At 42.1% G+C, this 21,255-nt stretch overlaps 1 protein-coding gene across 2 annotated transcripts; it reads left to right on the top strand.

The window, feature by feature from the left end:
* The first annotated feature begins 10 nt into the window (after positions 1-10).
* On the top strand, positions 11-20,922 carry odr4 (odr-4 GPCR localization factor homolog). 2 transcript variants are annotated; one of them, XM_079647661.1, is made up of 14 exons: positions 11-138; positions 559-658; positions 1,314-1,424; positions 2,044-2,136; positions 3,161-3,267; positions 3,348-3,384; positions 3,877-4,020; positions 4,207-4,302; positions 4,580-4,627; positions 5,294-5,413; positions 6,140-6,248; positions 14,426-14,629; positions 15,267-15,320; positions 20,808-20,922. In XM_079647661.1, exons 2-14 carry the CDS (start codon positions 560-562, stop codon positions 20,876-20,878), a joined length of 1,293 nt encoding a protein of 430 aa, XP_079503787.1. In that variant the 5' UTR covers positions 11-138; position 559; the 3' UTR covers positions 20,879-20,922. The 2 variants fall into 2 exon arrangements, with proteins under 2 accessions (XP_079503787.1, XP_079503786.1); XM_079647660.1 differs by having other exon boundaries at positions 30-187; positions 555-658.
* The last annotated feature ends 333 nt before the right edge of the window (positions 20,923-21,255 follow it).

Below are 21,255 nucleotides of genomic sequence, written 5' to 3'. Positions count from 1 at the left end.
TTGAACCCTACCAGCCCTACGACAGAGTCGTGCGACGGAAATACGTCATTGCGCAAAGCATAGTGGTGGTAACTAGAGGTTTTCTGCACTGCTTACGAATCCTGACGAACCATTGCCTGCTGTCAGAATTAATAGCAAGTATCCTGCCTTCTGGCTCATATTTTACACACTGTCTTGCTTCTGTCAGGTAATTTCTCCGAAAAACATCAAATTCAAGCTGTAACAACTCATTTCAATTGGAACTCACCATCTAACGTTAGCTTAATGAAGTCAATAAAACCAGTAGGCTAAAGTTAGAGCATATAACCCTTAAGGACAATACAAATACAAATACAAATACAACTTAGGCTCAACGTTAAGTCCTATGACTTAACGTTGAGCCTATGTTGTACTTTGTATTGTTTACTTTAGTTTGATATCGCAAGCGTACAAAGTATTTGCTGTGTTCTTCCACATTTCCCAGCACTTTCTCATTGCAGACATGTTTTTAAGACAAACATTGTCTATAACTGATGTTGCCTCCCCCCCCCTCTCTCTTTCCTCTCTGTCCTCAGGCAGTATGGGTCGCAGTTATATCGTAGAAGATGCTGTGGAGGGATGTCTGTCTAAACTGTGTGAACAGACAGCAGGTTCAGTCACAGGCCTGCTACTTGGACAGGTGAGGTGATACAGAAACATCTATGTGGAGTTTAACTTTTGCTCAGTAATCCTGTCCTGTTAACTAGTGGACTTCTGCCTTGGAGTAACAGTTCGCTATCCAAACTGCAAGACAAACTAGAAAATAATCACTTGCACAAAACTCAAGTTTTAGACACATTTTTGTTTTCTCTTTTGTTGATCTATCTGTCATCAAGTGTGCAGTAGGCCTGCACAATTGATAAATGGTAACTATTTAACTGATATTGCAATTGCAATATGATTTGCAATACTGGAGCGATTGATCATGTTTGCGTGATTATTCTCATTATCATTCAAAGTTATAATGATCATGGTGTGATTTGTGTACCGAACAAAGATATTTTTTGAAGCCTGTAGAGTGTGATTTGTATGCAGGGTCCTCTATGGAGCTACTCCATCCTTCATTCAGAATAATATTTACACATCATTTGTCTGTAACAAAAACTGTGCCTCCTGTTTCTTAAATATCGCCCTAGCCCATATTGCGATTTTGCTTAAACTTTGATTAATTGTGCAGTTAGTGTCTCACTTTGTTGAATGTATTGGATTGTTGGGTCACATAATATTAAATGAAAGAGTATTTATCGTACGTGAATTGATTAGACAGTAATCAATATTAATGACTAACATTTCAGAGCTCACCCCAAAGGGACTTTGTCGTAATGGCAACTCGGACGCCTCCTAGGGAGGAGAGCCCTGCAGGAAACCCTGTAGACAAGGAGTGGGTGAGCGAGCACGCTCGACAGGTACGCTCTGTGCTAATACTGGGTCTGAGAACTCAAAAGGAAAATGAACCACCTTTATTGTGGCTGTCCAATCAGTTTGGTTAGTCGTTTTGGCTGATTAAAGGTATCCCTCGGTGCATGCTTTATTAGATAATAAGTGTGTATAAAATGAACTACAAAAGTTCAGAGTGTGTAGGGGTTTGGAGAACACACTCATTAAATAGTATATTTAAAAAATTGAATTCCACTTGGTTGAATACCTTTTAAAATGTATCTACATTACATGTTACTTGTTAGACGCTCTTATCCAAAGCAACTTACATACTCAATACTGTGGACAATCCTCACATGAGCAATTTGGGGTGAAGTGTCTCAGGGACACAACGACATGCTGACTGCAGTGGGGTTTGAACCTGTGACCCCCTGATCCCAACACCAACGCACACACTGCACCACACGCCTCCATGTAATGATTTTGTAGAAGCTATTTGTTCTTTAGCCAAGAACAAGCAAAACAAAAAACAAACTTAAACTTGTTTCTCTCGTTCTAGCATTCACACTTTAAGATAAGGTAATGGGTTTTTGCTTTGCCTGCAGGATTTGAAACTGTTCATCATCTCCTGGTTTGATCTGTTTTCAGGTGTCTCGGATGCTACCTGGAGGCCTCTCTGTACTGGGAGTATTTATCATCACTGATACTGAGGCAAAGGACACACTAACCACACTCCGACAGGTACAATTCATACAAACACGGAGTACATGTATGATGTAGGCACAATTAAAGCTGCAGCAATCCATTTCTGGCCACTAAGGGGCGAACAAAAATTACAATATATGACAGATTACCTTTGATTATAAAGTTGTTGTGACTTGTTAGGACCTACGTTTACTGATGCAGTACCTTTTGAGGAACAGAAAAAAAAAATGAAAACCTAAATAAATAATGATGGTATTCCTCCAATAGCCCTTTTTTTGTTTCCATTTGTGACATATACCTTCTGAATTCCGTACATAAAGGCAAATGGCACATGATGGGGCTGCAATCTAGGTGATGCTGTTGAGCCATGTTGCCCGCACATAACAATACGCTTATTCTTAATACATTTTCACCATTTTAGAATTTTATGTTGAAGAAAATTGCATTTGAAAGCATTGTTTAGGCCCTCAAAGTTCAGATACAAAGTGCAACACCACTAGAGCCTAATCACACAAAGTCTTCATTCATCTTGAAGTGCTTTTTAAAGATGTTCACAGATTTTAGGTCACATCAAATGAATTTCTGTATAAAACTTGGAGCGAGGAACTACCATCCAACAATTCACACGCACGCACACGCACACACACACACACACACACACACACACACACACACACACACACACACACACACACACACACACACACACACACACACAAAAGAAACCTCACACAGAATATTGCCCTGCCCGCTAATACAAAAACTCCCACTATGAACCTTAACATTTGATTTGTTGTTTTGTGTTGCGGTGATCCTGACGTGTCACCCAATGTATTCAGTTATTTTCTGTTCTGTCTATTTTACTTGTGATGTCTCCCTTAACTAAACATCAGCATCCATTTTCAGTCTCATATTTACTGTCTGTAAATATATTCTGGCTTTATAAGATAAGCACTCTGCTAAGCTCTGGAAGTGATTTCCACATCACATTTCCATGGCTCATGTGCATGTACCTGTGAGTGTGTTTTAATCCTCTGATGTGTGTGTACTCTGTGTTCAGTTGGTCTTCGCGATAGAGAGCCTGGTCTCCTCGGAGCAGCTGTGGAGCCCTGCAGAGGATGACGTCTCAGACCGTGTCGCACTGCATGTCAACCGCAAGACCAGGAAGTATCCTTTCCACTCCGCCTGCTCATTGTTTCAGTCAGCCAGCAGATACTGGCTGGATATTCTTTAACCCCACATATCAGAACCTTTTGCAGAACCTTTGACGTCAAAGATCCCAAGGTGTGTTTACCTTTCTCTCCCAGAACCACCGCTTCAATCTGCTGTCTCGACACTTATATAATACTGAAGCTACTCCATAAATTCCATTCATTTGTTCTCCTGAAGCATCACTTCAAAGGCATTTTGACATAAGGCAATTCAAGTGCTTTGCATAAAACCCTATAAGCATTAGATATTTAGATATTATACTGTATTATAATATTATGTTTAAGTAGTATTTAAAAACATTCGTCCCAATGAGGGGACATTTACATTTTTACAGCAAAAGTGTATATATAGGGACAAATAATAAAACACTGTTTGCTAAAAGATAAAATAGAATATGTTTGTTATAAATACCAGAATTAAAGTTCCAGTGCAGCTTAAGATGTGAGTAGTTATTATTTTAATAAAAAGCAGCGGCATATTTGTTGACCGGGATCCATTGAGATCAGGGTCTGAAGGTTGAAGCTTGTGTAGTTCAAATAATGTTAATGTGATGATCTGTTCCAGAGCACGGCCAAGCCTGCAGACTGGAGGTACCAGGCGGGGGTGTGCTCCTCCTGGAGCATGGTGTCCTGCTGTCTACATGTGGACATGTTGGTGCCGCTACCAGACAACAAGACGGATCCAGAAAACATGGATAAATGTCTTAAGGTTAGTGCCAAACACCACACACACACGCGCACGCACACACGCGCACGCACACACACACACACACACACACACACACACACACACACACACACACACACACACACACACACACACACACACACACACACACACACACACAGCACACTTTCATTTGCAGGAACTTCAGTAGAAAGCTCTTTGTTTCAGGAGGAGCTGAGAGGGTGGGCACAGCGGCTGGAGAGCGGAGTGTGTCTGATGGATGGGAGAAAGCTGGCAGAGGACGCAGAGCTCCCTGGAGGACAGGTTGTGCATATCTGACCAACACTAAGAAAAACATATAACAAAATAAATCTATAAAATCAGATTTGACCGAAAGAAAAAACATTGCTGCACCCTTGCTCAACAGCATTTTGGCAGTGAATGTAGTATGAATGCTTATAAGGCCCTTGCAGACTGCCAATAGGTCTCATCCTTGTTTCACTTTTTTTGTTTCTTAAAGCCTGAATGCAGAGCTGAATCTAACAAACTCTAAAAAACTGCAGTAATATTCTAACCCACTGTGTGTGATATGTCTCTACAGAAGAGGAACGTGAGACAGACGTACACAGCTCAGATACTCGTCACACCGGTAAGGGACATAAATACAAACACACACACACACACACACACACACACACACACACACACACACACACACACACACACACACACACACACACACACACACACACACACACACACACACACATGCACGCCTGTCATAACTCAATAATACAAAAAAGAATGCTCTTGTTTTTCACCACTTCAGTAGAAAATATCTTTGACCATCATTTCTCAGTCATGCTTTTCTTAATAAAATAAATAGATTTGTGTTGCAAATTGTCTGTATAAGCCCTTTTATAATATATGTGTGTATATATACATACATATATATATATATATATATATATATGTATTGCCATTTGCCAATCCCTCAATAGAGCGGTGCAGTGATGACGTATTTTGTAGGCCAACCCAGAAGTTATTATCATAAGGATTCCCTCGATAAAAAGCAATGGGAAGTTCCATTGGATTTTGGAATGTTGCAGAAAATGAGATACAGTATGTGGCAAACACACGTTTATGATACGACTGGATAATCTCTACATATTAACACCACTTTTATAGTTTTTGAAGAGTAAATGCTGTCATCAGAGGTAAAAAGTTAACGAGTGAAGCTTCTAACGAATGAAGCTTCGAACTCAGTCGGACACTTGTACTTGCTGTTTGTAAAGAACCTAGTTTGTTGTGTTAGAGCGAGCAGAGGTTAGCAGATGTGGAGCAGCGGTGTGGAGGCATCGTGTCCATCAGAGGAGCCGTCCACAGCAGGGCGTACCTGCACAGCAACAAATCAAAGGCCAGGCTGGCGCAGAAGGTAATGTTCAAAGTTCGAGTTTAACAGCTTTTGTAAGAGCCAAAACGCTTATTTGGTCATATCATATCATCATGTGTTTACACCAAAATTAGTCACTCTGACAATTGTCCCCTGGGTGTGATTTAAGATATTTAGTCCACCTGTGCTGTGCTGGGATTGTGTGGAAAGAGAAAGTGGGTTCTACTCTGGTTATTGTGTTCTTTGACTTCCTTTATTAAACATTGTGAAACTTAACCCCATGACGGACTGATTAATTGGAACGAGTGCTTCTAAAGCGACATCATTTCATGGAAGTGTTTGTCACTACAGCTTTATTGTCATATGCTCAGAACTACAGAGTAGCTATGCAATGACCATTTGAAGTCCGAGGCTCCTCCAATAATGCAACATAAATATAACAACATAAGACAATAAAACAAATAAAAAAACAAGACAAACAGTGCAAGAAGAAACAGAGTAGAAATGAAGTATTGCATGAAAATGTGATGCAGGAGAAGTTAACTACAAGTCAAATAGAAAATGATAAGCTAAAGATATAATGTAAATGAAATGCTGTAGAGTGAAATTTAAAACTGCTTACTGTAATAATAGATACATATTGAGATGCAAACTGATGAATGGTATGATGTTGTGAAGGCACATAGCTCAGGAGTTGAACAGTCTAATGCTGTAGTTCATGAGAATTACAAGTGAACGATTGTCGTGTTGTCATGAATCTGTGGACAGCTGCTGAAGAGGGACGCTGTCTCTACGGTAACCACACGGGTTCAGATGCTGCTGGAGGAGCTGCTGACGTCTGAAGACGAGAATAAGAGCAGCAGCAAACAAAAGAGAGGTACACACACTCACGCACACAAACACCCACAGTGTATGATTCACGAGTTATGAGCCTGTTTGGCTGTAGGAGGTCAAGGTTAAGGCTGAGGTGGGCGGGTTTAGGGTCAACCAATCACAGTGAAGAGAAAGGATTAGAATGCTGATAGGAAGATGTCTGCTCAACTGTGGGCAAATGATTACCTGACTAAAACTTGATTTCTAGTGGTGTAAAGAGTTAGTGAATAAATGTTACCTTCCTCACATATGAAACATACATATCATGTTGCCATCCTTTTTATATGTTTTTTATTATTATTTATTTTTGTATCATTTGAGGTCTGAATGCTCTTTTAAATGACATCATCTCGTTGCACACTTATTTGCTGTAATGCTGTAATCATTATCCGACTGCTTATCTCCCTTTTCCTAATAGTCCTATCATGGTTGTTGATGCAAACAAGCATGTTGTTCTGTTCAGATCATAGTGACTAGCTTAATATAAATACTGCACTACAGAGTTGTTCACTGACTTACTGACTCTTTTATTCATTTTCTAACATTTGCTACTGTTACACTGAGTTTCAGCACGTCAAAGATCAAACATATGTCAAAAACACAAGAGAATAAGTACACATCTTACCCAACCCCGCTGTCTCACGGTCTTACCAAGTACCAAATTAGCAATAATAAAAAAACTAAAATGACAAAATATTTCCCCCCCCAAAAAAAGTGATGGAAAATGTTGTCAATTTTAGTTTTTTTAATATTGCTAATTTGGTACTTGGTAAAACCGTGGTAAAAGTGACAGAATCAGCCCTATATATTATATACAGTACCAGTCAAAAGTTTGGACACACCTTCTCATTCGAAGGTTTGGAACACATATGGAATTATGTAGTAAACAAAAAAGTGTTAAACAATCCAGAATATGATTTTTATTTTATCAGGGTGTCCGCGGGGTCTTAAAAAGTATTAAAAGTTGATAAATCAATTTAGCGAAAATCAAGGCTATTAAAAAGTATTAAACGGCATTTTCGAATGTATTAAGAAGGTTCACAGCAACGACAACATGAAACACCCTTTAATTTACTGAAACCACATGTCGGGAAACCCCACAAGGCGGCCCCATGCATAGCGCGCCGTAAAGTGCTGCTTATTATTTTAAGTTTCGTTGCCTTGCTGCCTTGTGTGTGGGGGGGGTGGAACTAAACGACTACGGTAACGGGTCCCAAGGTGGGTAGACCGGTATACGCAACGCTCTGGGGGTCCAACGGCTCCGTGTGTGCCCTATATGATCATTTTCTGATAACGATGAAATAGCCCGCCTCCCTCTCCCCACGTCTCCTGCTGCTGCTGGGCTGTCAGAAGAGGGGGAGGAAAAGAGAGGCAGTCATCGTTTATTAAATATTATTATATTATTATACAGAGAACAGAGTCGTTATCAATTTGTTTTAAAGCTCAATAAATAACAAAGAAGACCTCTGACCGGCACTTTTCTAATTTTGTACGGAAGATTTAAACTTTAACGGACATGTTGACCGGCGGAACATTTTTTTTAAGGAAACTGCCGCACCGTCCCCTCGTTCCTTGGAAGAGGCGGAGAGGTGGGTGTTTTTCATCTGCTGGTGGACTACCTGAGAGATACAGCAGGAGAACACGCCGTCCACCGCGGAGAATAAACAGAAGGGCAACCATGGCAGCCATGCTTCGGCGTCTTCTTCGCTGCTTCTGGTGTATTTCGGGCGGCAGCAGCGCCACTTACAGGCCTGACATATGTACTACATCGTTTCCAGCATTTCCAGCGGTCTAGTGTGAACGGACACGTTAATGAATCGAATGCGTGTGAACGGAAGCCTTTTTTGCGCTTGCTTATGCGTTTTACCGTATGCGTCCTTGTGGGGCCGGGGTCGAAGCCAAACTATATCCGGTCACAGAGATCTGCTATTTTAAAGTAAAGTCAACACATATAGACCCTAAATATAGTCTATATTAAGAACGAGAAAAGTCTTAACATATATATCCTTTTTTGTCTTGAAGGACTTCCCAGAGGTGCTGAGCACTTGTTGTCTGCTTTTCCTTCACTCTGAGGTCCAACTGATCCCAAACCATCTCAATTGGGTTGAGGTCGGGTGATGGGGAGGCCAGGTCATCTGACGCAGGGGCGCCGCCAGGGATTTTGGGCCTCATGAAAATATATCACATATATCACAGGAGGTTCCCCACCCCTGCTTTAATATAATAACATTATAACCAAAATGTCGGTGATTAACATTTAGTTTACCTAATACAGACTCACTCAGCGCTTCAAACTGTCCATCATCCAAATACACTAAAAGCAGTTTTTTGTTTTGTATAGATCATTGGCTATGTGGGAAAATACTGTGTTTGAAATGTATAATTAAAATTAGATGTTAGCTTTTTGTTTTGAAAAAATATTCCCCTTCCTTCAGACTTCCTTACAGAGTCGCTCCTCCAACCCACACAAACGCGCACATGACCAATGAGGGCACGAGATAAGTTTGTGCACAGTTGGAAGGCTGACAGGCAGGTAGGCCATCCTGTTATTTTAGCCGGGCTGGCTCAGATGATTGGTCGTGCTTTTTACAGCGCCACGGCGTCCACAGATGAAATGTTTGTATGTATTTATTGTCAAAGCATTTAATGTATTCATTGCTATCGGGATGTTAAGAGCATTCCATGGAATATAACAAAGTGTTTCTGAAGTGAATTACCTACCCTACCTTTAAATGTCAGCTAAAAGAGCAGTGACATGAAAAGCCTCTGAATTTTCTGTTAAGATATTAACAGTACTTAATGTCAGCTTAGTAAAAACAAAACATTAGCTAACAGAATAATTTCCACCACTCATGGACCACACCTTTTCTTGTGAAAAACTGGGTGACATACTGTCGCCCTTTGGTCCCTCTCTCTTGTCTTTCTCTCCTTTCTCTTCTTTTCTTTGAGCCTGACTTTTTTGAGACATGGTGCAACACAAGTACATAGGCTAAGTACTAGCATCCCTCCTCACATGCTTTCACTCTCTGCATGTGCCGGTGCCGCACCACGAGGCAGGACCAAACCATTCCATGTAAATAGAAGGGGGTGTACAGAGGCTTTGGATAATTAACTTTTGGAAGAAAATAAGTTAAATGAATCGTAAGTTTAGTGAGTACTTTATCAATATAATGTTCTATTAATGTTAATTATTGATGATTGATGAAAGGTTACTTACATTTGTTTTTCTTAATGTTCTAAACATTTTGGGGCCCCCGTCAGTCACGGGCCCTTAGAATCGTCCTAACTTTTCACCCCCTTACGGCGCCCCTGATCTGACGCAGCACTCCATCACTTTCCTTCTTAGTCAAATAGCCCTCACATAGCCTGGAGCTGTGTTTTGGGTCATTGTGTGTTGAAAAACAAGTGATGGTCCCAGTAAGAGCAAACCAGATGGCATGGCGCTGCAGAATGCTGTGGTAGCCATGCTGGTCAAGTGTGCCTTGAATTTTGAATAAATCACCAACAGTGACACTAGCAAAGCCCCCCCCCCCACCACCACTTCCTCCTCCATGCTTCACGGGGGGAACCACACACAGAAACCATCCGCTCACCTTCTCTGCGTCTCACAAAGGCATGGCGGTTGGAACCAAAAATCTCAAATGTGGACTCGTCAGACCAAAGTACAGATTACACTGATCTAATGTCCAATGTCCTTGTGTTTCTTGGCCCAAACAATTATCTTCTTCTTGTTGTTTATCCTCAGTAGTGGACCTTTGCAGCGATTGGACCATGAAGGCCTGATTCACGCAGTCTCCTCTGAACAGTGGATGTTGAGATTGTCTGCTACTTGAGCTCTGTGATCATTTATGTGGACTCTAATCTGAGGTGCTTTAATTTGTGCTTTCTGAGGCTGGTAACTCTTGTGTTTTCATCCTCTGCAGCAGAGATGTCTCTTGCTCTTCCTTTCCCGGGGGGGGGGGGGGGGGGTCCTCATGAGAGCCAGTCTCATCATAGCGTTCGATGGTTTTTGCGACTGCACTTGAGGATACATTCAAAGTTCTTGACATTTTCCAGATCGACTGGCCTTAATTTCTTAAAGTGATGATGGACGGTCGTTTCTGTCAGGGTTGAGAGAGGCAAGCAGGACCCAAATGCAGATTAACAGAAAATACCTTTATTTCAAGGCTTAAAGACAGAACTCTTCCCAGTGAAAACAGTCCAACAACAACAAGGAACTCACAAAGACTAACAGAAAACACAGAACCTAAATGCACACAGGACTAATCAAACCAACAAGAGACAGGTGAGGAGGGAGGAGAAAACACAGGGGCACCAGGTGAACACAATCGGGTAATCAGGGAGGGAAAACAGACAGAACGCAACAGGCAAGACAGGAGGTGAACACTTTACAAAATAAATCAGGAAACCAAAGGCAGAAAAAGACAAGACAAAAAACAACACAGACAGATCGTGACAGTTTCTCTTTGCTGAGTTGACTGGTTCTTGCCATAATATGGATTACAACAGCAGTCAAATAGGGCTTTCCACTGTGCACTAACCCTTACCTCTGCTCAACACAACTGATGGCCTCAAATACATTAAGGCCCCGGCCACACGAGGACGAAAACGGTCGTTTGCGTTACTGTTTAGTGTCATACTGTATAGACCGTTCGGCCACACGAGGACGACCGAATATGATAACGGGTCCCAAGGTGGATAGAACGGCATACGCAACGCTCTGGGGGGTCCAACTGCTCCGTGTGTACATGTATACGATCATTTTCTGATAATGATGACGCAATAGCCCCGCCTCTCCCCACCTCTGCTGCTCACCCCCGCGTCAAAGTAAACTGCACACTGAGTTCAGATTATTTATCTTTCTCTCGATATGGACGTAAACGCGAGTGAAATCTAATCTGACAGGACGGAGACACGCAGCTCTGCTCACCTGCAGCTCCTCCCGCTGTGATGCAGCGGTGAACGGAGCAAAACACACACTTCAAGTCAGATCATCACCCTTAGCTATTTTAATTACCTCTCAAACTACCTAAAATAGTTATAAATATGTTATTATATTATATAGAGTCGTTATTCATTTGTTTTAAAGCTCAATAAATAGCAAAGAAGACCTTCGACTGGCACTTTTATAATTTTGTCCGGAAGATTAAAACTTTAATACACGTTGACTGGCGAAAAACTCTGCCCGGTTCCCTCGGTCCAACCGCGGAGAATAAACAGAAGGGCAACCATGACAACCATGCTTCTTCGCTGATTTTGTGGAGGAAGTTACAGCGCCACGTACAGGCTCCTGCATATGTACTGCAGCTCCTCCAGCGGTTGGAGCTAAACGGAGCTGTCTCGTGTGGACAGACACTATCCGGTGAACATTGCGTTTGGACGGAGGCTTTTTTGCGTTTGCGTTAATCCTATGCGTTTAGCCGTATGCGTCCTCGTGTGGCCGGGACCTAAGAAAGCAAGTCATTCCACAAATGGAGTCTTGACAAGGCACACGTGTTAATTGAAAACCATTCCAGGTGACAAGCTTGTTTACTAGATCATTCCACATGTGTTCTTTCATAGTTTTGATGTCTTCAGTATTAATCTACAAAACTAGAATCTCATTGAATGAGTGTCCAAACTTTTGACTGGTACTGTGTGTATATATATATATATATATATATATATATATATATATATATATATATATATATATATATAAAAATATATATATATCAAACAGTCACACTCCAAACTCCACTATGGCCAAGACCAAAGAGCTGTCAAAGGACACCAGAAACTAAATTGTAGACCTGCACCAGGCTGGGAAGACTGAATCTGCAATAGGTAAGCAGCTTGGTGTGAAGAAATCAACTGTGGGAGCAATTATTAGAATATATTATATATATATACACATACATACATACATAAATATATACATACATACATACATACATACATACATACAGTGGGACAAAAAAGTATTTAGTCAGCCACCAATTGTGCAAGTTCTCCCACTTAAAAAGATGAGAGAGGCCTGTAATGTTCATCCTAGGTATACCTCAACTATGAGAGACAAAATGAGAAAAAAATCCAGAAAATCACATTGTCTGATTTTTAAAGAATCTATTTGAAAATTATGGTGGAAAATAAGTATTTGGTCACCTACAAACAAACAAGATTTCTGGCTCTCACAGACCTGTAACTCCTTCTTTAAGAGCCTCCTCTTCCCTCCACTTGTTAACTGTATTAATGGCACCTGTTTGAACTCGTTATCAGTATAAAAGACACCTGTCCACAACCTCAAACAGTCACACTCCAAACTCCACTATGGCCAAGACCAAAGAGCTGTCAAAGGACACCAGAAACTAAATTGTAGACCTGCACCAGGCTGGGAAGACTGAATCTGCAATAGGTAAGCAGCTTGGTGTGAAGAAATCAACTGTGGGAGCAATTATTAGAAAATGGAAGACATACAAGACCACTGATAATCTCCCTCGATCTGGGGCTCCATGCAAGATCTCACCCCGTTGGGTCAAAATGATCACAAGAACGGTGAGCAAAAATCCCAGAACCACACGGGGGGACCTAGTCAATGACCTGCAGAGAGCTGGGACCAAAGGTTACCATCAGTAACACACTACGCCGCCAGGGACTCGAATCCTGCAGTGCCAGACGTGTCCCCCTGCTTAAGCCAGTACATGTCCAGGCCCGTCTGAAGTTTGCTAGAGCATTTAGAGGATTGGGAGAATGTCATATGGTCAGATGAAACCAAAATAGAACTTTTTGGTAAAAACTCAACTAGACGTGTTTGGAGGAGAAAGAATGCTGAGTTGCATCCAAAGAACGCCATACCTACTGTGAAACATCATGATTTGGGGCTGTTTTTCTGCAAAGGGACCAGGACGACTGATCTGTGTAAAGGAAAGAATGAATGGGGCCATGTATCGTGAGATTTTGAGTGACAACCTCCTTCCATCAGCAAGGGCATTGAAGATGAAACGTGGCTGGGTCTTTCAGCATGACAATGATCCCAAACACACCGCTCGGTCAACGAAGGAGTGGCTTCGTAAGAAGCATTTCAAGGTCCTGGAGTGGCCTAGCCAGTCTCCAGATCTCAACCCCATAGAAAATCTTTGGAGGGAGTTGAAAGTCGGTGTTGCCCAGCGACAGCCCCAAAACATCACTGCTCTAGAGGAGATCTGCATGGAGGAATGGGCCAAAATACCAGCAACGGTGTGTGAAAACCTTGTGAAGACTTACAGAAAACGTTTGACCTCTGTCATTGCCAACAAAGGGTATATAACAAAGTATTGAGATGAACTTTTGTATTGACCAAATACTTATTTTCCACCATAATTTGCAAATGAATTCTTTAAAAATCAGACAATGTGATTTTCTGGATTTTTTTGTCTCATAGTTGAGGTATACCTAGGATGAAAATGACAGGCCTCTCTCATCTTTTTAAGTGGGAGAACTTGCACAATTGGTGGTTGACTAAATACTTTTTTGCCCCACTGTGTGTATATATATATATATATATATATATATATATATATATATTAGTGTATATATATAGGAATAATATAGAATATATATAGGGCAAATATATAAATATACACATAAGCAAAGGGAAAAATATAATATTGTGGGTAAAAAGACTAATAAAGAGAAGCCTGGGTCATTTAATAAAAGGTGGGGTAGATAATTCACTTCAGAAACACTTTTTGTTATATTCCATGAAATGCTCTTAACATCCCGATAGCAATGAATATCTTAAGTGCTTTGACAAAAAATCCATAAAAAAATGTCATCTGTGGAAGCCGTAGTACTGTAAAAAGCAGGACCAATCATCTGAGCCGGCCCGGCTAAAATAACTGGATGGCCTAACTGCCTGTCAGCCTTCCATCTGTTCACAAACTTATCTCGTGCCCTGGTCATGTGCGCGTTCGTGTGTGTTGGAGGAGGGGCTCTGTAAGGAAGTCTGAAGAAAGGGGCAGATTTTGTCCGGTTGTTTACTTTCAAATTCTAGCGCACTCGAGCTGGTTTCTCCATTCTTACCAACCCTACCTTTAACTATGATGGTGCAAGATGTCTGATTGGCTTATTGGTAAAAGAAACCCCACATATGTGTTGGCTTATTGGATCAGACCACTGTCAAATGTAGTGATATTTCTGTTTCGGACTCCTTCTGTATTTCAGAACACTTCTGTCTCCCTCATCGTGTCTTCTGCCCGCTGAAGGCGAGCGGGCCACTGTGTGTGTGTGACTACCAGTTCAGTGACGAGAGTGTGTGTGAGGTGACCGAGCGGCTCAAGGAGATGCTGGACATCGACGCAGCCGAGGAAGACTTGGATAGCAGCCAGGAGGCGCCGGGGGAGATCACTGAGAGGGAGGTTGGAGCAGGTAAGAATGAATACAGTTCGTAGAGTAGGACTTTAACACCAACATTAGTTTAATTTACAGCACATAAAAGTAACAGTTTTCATTCCCTTTCTCTTATCACATCATTGCTTACATGATGATCAGAGTTTAGGTTAAAGACATCCCCAGACTGTAGAATTCTTAACCTATATTACACTATTCAAAATATATGTATAAACTTGAATAATATTAGAACTTAAAACATGTGATAAGCAAATTTTAAATGAGTGTTTAAGCGAATTTTAATGCCACTTTATTCTTATTTTATTCTTATAAGCACATATCATGTGAGGCCATGAGAAGATACACCTGGGGAGCCTTGGACACATTTATCCATAATGATTCAATCCAATCCAAAAGTAGAATAAACTCTAATGAAGTAATTCCTACAGCTATGCAGTATGTTATTTATAAACCACAGGCCCACAGTAAATAAAGTCTGTGCTCTCTCTGATTACCAACCTGTCCCAGCTGTTTTGAACTGAAATCCAGTAATGTCAGTCCATGTAAAGGACTTCTCTGAATACCATCTTTACCTGATTCCTTCAAATACCCAGGTTTGACTGAGACATTGTATTATTATAAACGAGTTGATGAAATGATGTGTTGTGTCTTCCAGAGCCCACTGTGGAGACGGTTGTAGCACTTGAGCCAAAGAGGAACAGCTTTATTGGTAAAACACTGTGTACTGCAACACCTTCAGGCTCACTAACACTCATTACATTACATTACGCTGCATTTAGCTGACGCTTTTATCTAAAGCGACTTACAATAAGTACATTCGACCAGGAAGATACAACCTTGAAGAAAACAGAATCATATAAGTACATCAGGTTTCATAGAGCCAAACATTTCAAGAGCTACTCAACTGGCTATAGATAAGCCAGCGCTTTATTAGTATTTAAGTGCTCTGTTAGCAGTTCTTTGTTAGTAATTCTATCGCTCGAAGTTGAGTCGAAAGAGATGAGTTTTCAGTCTGCGCCGGAAGATGTGCAAGCTTTCTGCTGTCCTGATTTCAATGGGGAGCTCATTCCACCATTGTGGAGCCAGGATAGCAAACCCACATGTTTTTGCTGATGGGAATTTGGGTCCCCCTCGCAGTGCTGGTGCAGCGAGCTGTTTGGCTAATGCAGAGCGGAGTGCACGTGCCGGGGTGTACAGTTGAACCATGTCCTGGATGCAGGAAGGGCCAGATCCATTCGCAGCATGGTACGCGAGTACCAATGTTTTGAAGTGGATTCTAGCAATTACTGGAAGCCAGTGAAGTGAGCGGAGGAGCGGCGTGGTGTGGGAAAATTTAGGAAAGTTGAAGACCAGACGAGCCGCTGCATTCTGGATGAGCTGCAGAGGTCGGATGGCACATGCAGGTAGACCAGCCAGGAGGGAGTTGCAGTAGTCTAGACGTGAGATGACGAGAGCCTGGGCCAGAACCTGCGTTGCTTTCTGGGTCAGGAGGGGACGTATCCTCCTGATGTTGTAAAGAGTGTATCTGCAGCAGCGGGTTGTTGCAGCGATGTTTGCAGTGAAGGACAGGTTGTTATCTAGGGTCACACCTAGATTCCTTGCAGTCTGAGTCGATTCCTTGCAGTCTGAGTCGGGGAAACAACAGAGGTGCCGATGTTGAGCGTAGCACTGGTATGAAAAACCATGCAGGTTAATGACTGATCCGAGCGAGTTTGTGTACAAGGAGAAGAGGAGGGGACCAAGAACAGAGCCCTGAGGGACCCCTGTAGTTAATTGACAAGGGTCGGACTCCGACCCTCTCCAAGTTACCCTGTAGGTGCGGTCTTTGAGTTATGAGGTGAGGAGGGAAAATGCAGAGCCTGAAACTCCAAGTTCTTGGAGAGTGCGAAGGAGGATCTGATGATTCACCGGGTCGAATGCAGCAGACAGGTCCAAAAAGAGGATGACAGAGGAGAGGGAGGCTGCTTTAGTCGTGTGCAGTTCCTCAGAGACAGCAAGGAGGGCAGTTTCTGTGGAGTGACCTGCCTTGAAACCAGACTGGTGCGGATCCAGAAGGTTGTTCTGATGGAGATAACAGGAGAGTTGTTTAAAGACAGCGCGTTCAAGTGTTTTAGACAGGAACGGGAGGAGAGAGACAGGCCTGTAGTTTATAACATCAGACGGGTTGAGAGTGGGTTTCTTTAGGAGAGGGTTTACTCTTGCCTCCTTAAGACTGTTTGGAAAGTGACCAGAAGTTAGAGAAGTGTTGATGAATTGGGTGAGAAAGGTAAAATATCAGGAGCGATAGTCTGAAGGAGGTTTGAAGGGATAGGGTCCAGGAGTGGAGTGCACCAGCAAGCTGGGCGTAACTCTACGTCCAACGTAGAACCGAAGGTTAAGACCAAACTAAAGTTATGACTAGTGTACCACTTAGACTTAAGCTCTGTATGCGTTGCGCCCGGGTGTAACTTTTACGCCTAGTATGGAGCAGGCGTAAATCGGAAAGAGAGACTAGTATCCATAGTAACGTAAAACAGGCAAGAAGGAAAATAACTATGGCAGTGCGTCTTGTTAACATGTTGTAACAACGAAAGGGCATTAAGACGAGAGAGTCGTCCGTGATCGTACAAACCCACTGGACATCTATTCAGTGAGCTGATAGAGAGGTTTCGTTTCGGCAGACAAGCCCTTTTTGATTTAATCGAGGAGATCTCCCCTCAACAACAGAACGGATCACACAGAAACGCTGCGCTCTCCCCAACCTTGCAGGTGCTGATTGCGCTCAGATTTGACTTTAATACTGTGGGAGACATGATTAATGTTCATCGCACAACTGCATGTCGGGCTATTAGACAAGTTTCCTTTATATATATATAATTATATTCACTTACCAACACAAGAAGAAGCAGAAAAATCCTCCTGGCATCCGTGAAGATTCAGTGGACGAGTTAACCACAATCACATAATAAACAACATATAGCCCTGTATATTTGTAATATGAACGCTGTTTTTTAGCAATTGCATTTCAATAAGCTCCCATTGTGACCACATATTTTCATTAGGCCGTTTTATAGCCTATTTTACTCAAAAAACACACACAAGAACATTAGATAACAACATTTGGAGAACTATTAACATTAAATTGAGATAAAAACAACTACAACAAATATAAATAGAGAATGATGAATGACAAATTGTCTTCTTCACTGATTCTTTGCTGATTCTTAAGAATTATAATTTGGAGTCTTAATTTCTCCTTCTCCAGCTCAATTTTGTCATGTTCCGCTCTCAGTTTTGCGGTCTCCACCTCCACACGAACAATCTCTTTCTCCACCTGTTCACGCTGTAGCTCTGTAAAATCCTGCCTTCTTTTTCGGGGTGTGGGCGTAATTTTTCTCTTCTTTTGGTTTCTGTTATCCATGACTTCGTTATCCAAATCTTAGTTTGCTCTGAATGGAGGAGTTTGAGTGTTAAATTATGTAGACATGTGTTGCTTGGCAACAATTACTGTTTCGCGTGTATTCACGTGGACGTGCATCTTAAGACCAGGCGCAGCTACGACCTAGACTAGTCAGGCTTGGTGCACTCGGTGTAAATTCAAATCACTAATTCGGATGTAGCTAAGCCCGACGTTAGAGTTAAGACCTACTTTTTTACGCTCAGCTGGTGCACTCCACTCCTGAGGACAGGTGGTAGGGCGGGCAGAGGTAATGAGGGTAAGAACCTCACTTGGAGAGAGAGGGGAAAAGGAGGTCAGTGGGTCTGGTGACCCAGCGGTGAGTAATGGTGAGTCGGAAAAAGAAGAGCGAATATCATCAACCTTTTTTTCAAAGTAGTTAACAAAGTCGCTTGACAGAAGGGAGGAGGGGGAAGGGGCTTTGGGGGGGTCCAGGAGGGTGGAGAAGATGGAAAATAGTTTTTGGGGATTGGAATAGGAAGATTGGATCTTATCTTGAAAGAAAGTGCTTTTTGCCTGAGAGATCGAAGCAGAGAAAGAGGAGAGGAGAGCCTGATAGGTTAGGAGGTCGTCATGGGGTTTGGATTTCCACCGGTTCCGCTCTGCTGCCCGAAGGGTGGTTCTATTGGCACGCAGTGCGTCATTTAGCCAGGGAGCAGGAGGGGACTGACGAGCCTGCCGAGATGTGAGAGGACAGAGAGAGTCCAGAGAGGATGAGAGAGTAGAGAGGAGAGTTTCTGCAGCAGAGTTTAGAGGCAGGAGTTGAAACGAGTCAGAGGAAGGGAGGGCTGAGAGCACCGATGAGGCAAAGGTAGAGGGGGAGAGGGAACGGATGTTACGGCGGACAGGTGCAGAATTAGAAGAGATTAGTTTGTTATGTTTGGAAAGGGGTAGAGAGAATGAAATGAAGTAGCGATTGGATGTGTGGAACAGGTTTACAGAGAAGTTAGAAGCAGTGCAGTTCCTTGAGAATATGAGATCAAGGACATTGCCAGCGTTATGAGTTGGTGGGGATGGAGACGGTGACAAAGCAAAGGCGGTTAAAAGAGATGTTAGTTCAGCTATCTTCCCTGTCTGGAGGTTGAAGTCTCAGAGAAGTACAGCGGGAGGGTCAGTTTCAGGGATGTGTGAGAGGAGATTATCTAATTCCTCCAAGAAGTCCCCCAAGGCGCCTGGTGGACGGTAGAGAACAACAATGGTTCATTGTATAGGATGGGTTACTGTGACGGCATGGAATTCAAAGGTGGAAGGAGTGAAGTTAGGTAGCTTGAAGAGGGAAAAGCTCCAGTTGGGAGAGAGCAGGAGACCAGTGCCACCTCCTCTGCCAGTGGGTCTGGGTATATGGGGGAAGGAATATGCTGTGGAGAGAGCTGCTGGGGTGGATGTGTTGGATGGATAATCCAGGTCTCAGTGAGAGCAAGGAAATCCAGAGACTGCAGGGAAGCGTAGCCAGAGATGAAGTCAGCCTTAGGAACAGCTGACTGGCAGTTCCACAGGCCCCCTGAAACGAGATGTTGGATCTCAGTGGAGCATGTGGGATAGACGAGAGCAGGCCGGTTATATCGATTAGGAGATACACGGGGCCAGTTATAATTGCGAGAAGACACATAAACAGGAATGGAGAAAATACACATGATTATAGCATGAGGGGCTAGAAAACGAAATAAAATAAAACACCAGCGATACTTAGCTCAATCAGAGTAGGATTTGCCTCCTCTTTGCCTCCCTCGTGACTCCTGCAGGACTCCAATGTCAGATTTTAAATGCGGTATTTGAGTGATTTTTAGCTGAGGGATTACTAAATCACGCTGTTTGTATTTCACGAGTCTTCCTGTCTATTGTTATGCAGGGTTGAGACGCGTGAACCAGACCTGTGTAACAGGTTCACAAGCAATAATAGAACTGGTGACGATTGCAGCCACTGAGCCAGAGACCTTTATTCCTTAAATACTGGACCCCAAAGTGCAACTGAATAGTGTAATCTTTTGACCCTTTCTGCTTTGTTAATGTGTCCACTTCTTGTAAACCCCACATCATATTTATAGCAGGTTTTCTGTTAAAAAATAACAAGTTTCTCTGACCTACAGCCAAGCCTTATATTCCCTTGGACCTTCCACCACCTCTTTACAGTGGCTGTTATATAACATAGCTAACTCGTGTTAGTCAGAGGACATTACGACTGTATGCTTAGGCTATGCTTTTGTTCCAGCTGATAAATGCCTTTTAGATATTATCATTGGTTTCACAAGCGCAGAGCACATATGTGTTGTTCTTTCCCACTCCTTTCATGCACTGTAAAGGGAATTGCTTTCTTCATTGATGTTAGCAGAATTGAACACTTGTTAGATTAAGTTGGTCAGGTTTCTCATCTCACAGTATATACCAGTCAGGACCCTTTCTCTGTTGAGCACCGGTGTTTGTCTGTAAGGGTGTAAGATCCTGCACTGAAAACATTTAATTTAATTTCATGTATTATGTACACAAATTTCACATAACTGTATTAGGTTAGTTGAAAGCAATAATATTAAGTTTGAATACAACCTATTAGGTCCAATTTAATATTATAGCTTTCAACTAACCTAATAAGTTATGTGAAATCTGTTGACATTTGGTTAAAGTCAACGGTTCAGTTTTTTCAGTGGATTTTGTCAAAAAGCTGTATATAATTTGTCATTCATATAAATAACACCAGCCACATTCACCACTTTTCAAATGTATCATGAGTTGCGAGATCTGTCCTGAATCTTCTCTGTATTTCAGGTGTTGCCATGGCTACTGCTGTCGCCCTACTTGCCACTGCTGCCTCGATGCTCTATCTCAATGACGTCTAATTCAAACATGCTCACACACATAATAAAGTGTTTGTTTTAACATTTCCAGAAAGGTTTTTTTAAATCAGAAAATGTAGTAATGCAGTTAAAATACTGGATTGATGTTTTAAATGATCATGTGTAGTGAGAAAGGGGTAACTCGTTGGGAAAAACCAACAGAGAATTATTACCAACCTTTCTGTTCTCCTTTGCTCTGTCGAGTGTTTTAACACTTACATATTCATGTTTTCAAATATTATTTTAAAGAATATTTTAGGCCCTGAAGGCTCGCCACTAGAATTGAATGAAAAAGGGGGGGTGGGGTTTTCAATTCATGTTGGCATTATCTGTAAAATACAATACTGTTATGATAGAACCTTAAGAAGACAAAGGGTTAA

Source organism: Notothenia rossii, assembly GCF_949606895.1.
Source record: "Notothenia rossii genome assembly, chromosome: 9".
NCBI classification, from domain to species: domain Eukaryota; kingdom Metazoa; phylum Chordata; class Actinopteri; order Perciformes; family Nototheniidae; genus Notothenia; species Notothenia rossii.
This window is presented reverse-complemented; position numbering and strand designations above follow the sequence as displayed.

Excerpts from the sequence above, each read along its gene's own strand:
- odr4 (XM_079647661.1), top strand. The coding sequence starts at position 560 with ATGGGTCGCAGTTATATCGTAGAAGATGCTGTGGAGGGATGTCTGTCT. Across the intron at positions 4,303-4,579 it reads CAGAGCTCCCTGGAGGACAG|AAGAGGAACGTGAGACAGAC; the intron begins GTTGTGCATATC and ends ATGTCTCTACAG. Across the intron at positions 15,321-20,807 it reads AAAGAGGAACAGCTTTATTG|GTGTTGCCATGGCTACTGCT; the intron begins GTAAAACACTGT and ends TCTGTATTTCAG.